At 46.7% G+C, this 5,000-nt stretch overlaps 1 protein-coding gene across 6 annotated transcripts in view; it reads left to right on the top strand.

The window, feature by feature from the left end:
• Positions 1–5,000, top strand: part of LOC139401922 (RNA binding protein fox-1 homolog 1) — a 69,907-nt gene that overhangs the window by 34,121 nt on the left and 30,786 nt on the right. For all 6 annotated transcript variants that reach the window (XM_071145934.1, XM_071145937.1, XM_071145938.1 and 3 more), the window contains one exon: positions 1–53. This exon is cut by the window's left edge and continues 1 nt beyond it. In XM_071145934.1, coding sequence (XP_071002035.1) covers positions 1–53 — 53 coding nt within the window. The remainder of the gene's footprint in view (positions 54–5,000) is intronic.

The raw sequence follows: 5,000 nt of genomic DNA, 5'->3' as shown, positions 1-5,000 counted from the left end.
GTGGAAGTTGAACCCAGTAGTCGGTGCAGTCTACAGTCCAGAGTTCTATGCAGGTAAGAGGACAGAAGCCTAGTCATTAACTGTGTTCCAAGTCTTTAGGTCTTAGACATCCACATCACATGATTCAGAGAACCACATCCACATCACATGATTCAGCAGTACTCTGGGTGGTCAGGTCATTGGTGTAAATTATACATCGGGTAATCCTGAAAGCTGATTGGATTAAAAAAAAATGCATTCCAACCAGTATCTATTCCACAAATGACCACCGGCTAAATCTATGATGTTAAAATGTCTATATACTCTGTTCCGTCTGACTGCGCAATCCACTATCTCATCCACTATCTCATCAGCCCAGCCAGGCAATTTATAAACTTGTTCTCCCCTACAAAAGGCATCTAGACATTATCTCGCATTTCTTTAAGACTAACATTTAGTTTTCAACAGCGGAGATTTATAATGTCTCTCTAACATTTACAACATTGTTTCAGTATTCAAATTCGATCTCCAGCTGTCCCATAGTAATGACCGTGTCAGGATGAGACAGACGGGCAGGCAGCTCTTCTGGTTCATAGGGACATGATTACTGCGTACAACAACAGCTGTAGGATCAGCAGAGGCATTCGGGGCAGTTAGAGGGACATAAATTAGGTTACATTGTGTCTACCTGGTATAATGTACATTTGCTGAAGCATTATGACAACTCTGCGTCACAATGGTAGGTATTAACTGAGCTGGGCTTGGGTCATTGATAAGTCATTGTCTCAACGCAGCCTTGTAGTGCTGTGAAAGGACCCAGGAACCTGCGTCAAGATGGTAGGGATTAGCTGAGCTGGGCGTGGGTCATTGATGAGTCATTGTCTCAACGCAGCCTTATAGTGCTGTGAAAGGATCCAGGAACCCAGATGATTTGGGTGGATCCCATCCTCCTTATAGTGCTGTGAAAGGATCCAGGAACCCAGATGATTTGGGTGGATCCCATCCTCCTTATAGTGCTGTGAAAGGATCCAGGAACCCAGATGATTTGGTTGGATCCCATTCTCCTTATAGTGCTGTGAAAGGATCCAGGAACCCAGATGATTTGGTTGGTTCCCATCCTCCTTATAGTGCTGTAAAAGGATCCAGGAACCCAGATGATTTGGTTGGATCCCATTCTCCTTATAGTGCTGTGAAAGGATCCAGGAACCCAGATGATTTGGTTGGATCCCATCCTCCTTATAAAATGTGTTTTGCTTCCAAAAGGTATTAAAATTGTCAACAAAAGTTACACCCAACGAGCTGCAATCATCATGTAGCCTGTTGTGAAGAGAACCAATCCTGCTGAGGCGTTCAATGCCACGATTCAGAGAGGACACAGGGCCAGATATGATGTGTCTTTTGTCTTTTGTTAGTGCCTAGCAGAGAGTCAATCAGCTCTTTAAAATCCAGTTTCAACTGTTCAGAGCTGCCCTTCATAATGTCATTAAAACCCCTGACGTTGACTTTGAAATCGTTGGCACTGCAGCGGCAGACACAGCCACCCCCCCCCCCCCCCCCCCAAGTGACGAAGGTGCAGGAAGATCAGGCTCCAAGACGGCGAAACGATGTGCTGTTTGTATCCTCTCTGGGCCTCTCGTTGGGAGTGTAGTCTGCTTTGTGGGAGGCCGCTGTCTTCGGCTTCCACGGCTCAGTGACATGCGGCCACCGTTGAATGTCTTGCTCTTCTCGCTGTGCTCCTTCGACGCCGCGTTCAGATGGGGGAGCTCTGAGCAACACCGGCCAGTCGGATAACCACAAACGTCAAGGCAGAGATGCATCCAACGAGCGCAAAAGCCCTCCAGCCACCTGCGTAGAAAATGTAAACATTCCACTCTGCGTTTTCACTAGTTTCTTACATAGGCTGGCGACGCACGTGATCAAGGAAGCCACCTCAAGCCCATAATCCTCGGCAAGTAAACATTTTGCCGCATTGGAACTCAGAGTGATCCGGTTTGTAGTAGATACAGCTCCTACACGAAAGCCAGAGCAACTCCGTTTGAGCTGGACCCACCAAGGCCACACCAACCTGGGTTGACTGCCCACCAAGGTCACACCAACCTGAGTTGACTGGCCACACCAACATCAGTTGACTGCCCACCAAGGCCACACCAACCTGGGATGAAATGCCCACCAAGGTCATACCAACCTGGGTTGAAATGCTCACCAAAGCCACACCAACCTGGGTTGAAATGCCCACCAAGGTCATACCAACCTGGGTTGAAATGCTCACCAAAGCCACACCAACCTGGGTTGAAATGCCCACCAAGGTCATACCAACCTGGGTTGAAATGCTCACCAAAGCCACACCAACCTGGGTTGAAATGCCCACCAAGGTCACACCTACCTGGGTTGAAATGCTCACCAAAGCCACACCAACCTGGGTTAAAATGCCCACCAAGGTCATACCAACCTGGGTTGAAATGCTCACCAAAGCCACACCAACCTAGGTTGAAATGCCCACCAAGGTCATACCAACCTGGGTTGAAATGCTCACCAAAGCCACACCATCCTGGGTTGAAATGCCCACCAAGGTCACAAATACCTGTGTTAATTGAAACAATGGTTTAGTGCAGTACAGAAGAATCAGAAGACAGTGGTAACAAATATATATTTATAGAGTAGAGAGGTAGAAGACTTCATGATGACACACAGACGCAACAACAAATACTCCTACACACACACACACACACACACACACACACACACACACACACACACACACACACACACACACACACATGGGTGCACGAACATACAGACACACAGACACACAAAGCCTAATGGTGTTTGGGGGATTTGAAAGGTGAGATAAAGTGAATCGATACGGAGCATCTTGTAATTAAAAGAATGTTCACTGAATTAGGAAAATGAGTGTCTGGAGAAATGAAACATATTGATTTAAATTTACAAAATATAGTTCAGACCCATGACGCCCTTGAAAAGACAGACAATTAGGTCTCTCTCTCTCTCTGTCTCTCTCTGTCTCTCTCTCTGTCTCGCTCTCTGGCTCTCTCGCGCTCTTTCTCTCTCTCTCTCCCTCTCTCTCTCTCTCTCTCTCTCTCTCTCTCTCTCTCTCTCTCTCTCTCTCTCTCTCTCTCTCTCTGTCTCTCTCTCTCTGTCTCTCTCTCTCTCTCTCTGTCTCTCTCTCTGTCTCTCTCTGTCTCTCTCTCTCTGTCTCTCTCTCTCTGTCTCTCTCTCTCTGTCTCTCTGTCTCTCTCTGTCTCTCTATGTCTCTCTCTCTCTCTCCCTATGTCCTTCTTCCTGACTTTGTTCATATAATGATAAATCAGGATGATATTTTTCACCATAATGAGAGAGAGGGTAATGACAGGAGAGGACAGAAGGTCAGGAATGGTACAGCCAAGGTAAACACGCATGCATGCGCACACACACACACACACACACACACACACATGCCAAAGAGATATATCTGGAAAAAGACAAAGAAAGAGGAGTCTTAAAATGCTTGGTGTGTGTGTGTGTGTGTGTGTGTGTGTGTGTGTGTGTGTGTGTGTGTGTGTGTGTGTGTGTGTGTGTGTGTGTGTGTGTGTGTGTGTGTGTGTGTGTGTGTGTGTGTGTGTGTGTGTGCGTGCGTGCGTGCGTGCGTGCGTGCGTGCGTGCGTGCGTGCGTGCGTGCGTGCGTGCGTGCGTGCGTGCGTGCGTGCGTGCGTGCGTGCGTGCGTGCGTGCGTGCGTGTGTGTGTGTGTCAGTGTGTGTTGGGCCTGCTTTAGGTTCTCCTGTCTCTCCCTTCTCTTCTGTGATTAATGAGGGCATCATGAATACGTGCTGATGGCGTCAGGACACTGGGAGTTGGGTCGGCTCACTAGACTGTTGTTTAGATGTGCTGATGGTGTCAGGACACTGGGAGTTGGGTCGGCTCACTAGACTGTTGTTTAGATGTGCTGATTGTGTCAAGACACTGGGACTTGGTTCGGCTCACTAGACTGTTGTTGAGACGTGCTGATTGTGTCAGGACACTGGGACTTGGGTCGGCTCACTAGTCTGTTATTTAGATGTGCTGATTGTGTCAGGACACTGGGAGTTGGGTCGGCTCACTAGTCTGTTGTTGAGACGTGCTGATTGTGTCAGGACACTGGGACTTGGGTCGGCTCATTAGTCTGTTATTTAGATGTGCTGATTGTGTCAGGACACTGGGAGTTGGGTCGGCTCACTAGTCTGTTGTTTAGACGTGCTGATTGTGTCAGGACACTGGGAGTTGGGTCGGCTCACTAGTCTGTTGTTTAGATGTGCTGATTGTGTCAGGACACTGGGAGTTGGGTCGGCTCATTAGACTGTTGTTGAGACGTGCTGAGAGTGTTTACATAGTCAGTTTAATACAAAAGTTTGATCAAAATGTTTACATGCTTTACAAGAAGAACGATTTCCCTAATAATCCCGTTTCCATGGACACATCTGAAATCAGGCTACCTGTTGGGACTTGCAGAAAAATCACCAATTAAAATAAACGTTCTACCACTGCGACCATGTCGTTTCTGGGCCTTTAATAGATGTCCTAATGATTAGAAAGATAAACTCAGAAAACCAGGTGTTTTAAAGGGCGTATGCTTACGTCAATTATGACTTTATGCCAATTAAAATACTCAGAGTAAAGTGTATAAATCTCCTGCCTGTAATCTATAACAATCCTCATCCCTTTAACTCTCCTAGCTGTAATCTATAACAATCCTCATGACTTTAACTCTCCTAGCTGTAATCTATAACAATCCTCATCCCTTTCACTCTCCTAGCTGTAATCTATAACAACCCTCATCCCCTTAACTCTCCTAGCATAATCTATAACAACCCTCATCCCTTTCACTCTCCTAGCTGTAATCTATAACAACCCTCATCCCTTTACTCTCCTAGCTGTAATCTATAACAACCCTCATCCCTTTAACTCTCCTATCTGTAATCTATAACAACCCTCATCCCCTTAACTCTCCTAGCTGTAATCTATAACAACCCTCATCCCTTTACTCTCC

Source organism: Oncorhynchus clarkii, unplaced genomic scaffold (genome assembly GCF_045791955.1).
Source record: "Oncorhynchus clarkii lewisi isolate Uvic-CL-2024 unplaced genomic scaffold, UVic_Ocla_1.0 unplaced_contig_7032_pilon_pilon, whole genome shotgun sequence".
NCBI classification, from domain to species: domain Eukaryota; kingdom Metazoa; phylum Chordata; class Actinopteri; order Salmoniformes; family Salmonidae; genus Oncorhynchus; species Oncorhynchus clarkii.
Note: the sequence above shows the minus strand (reverse complement) of the source record. Positions and strands in the feature narration are given on the sequence as shown.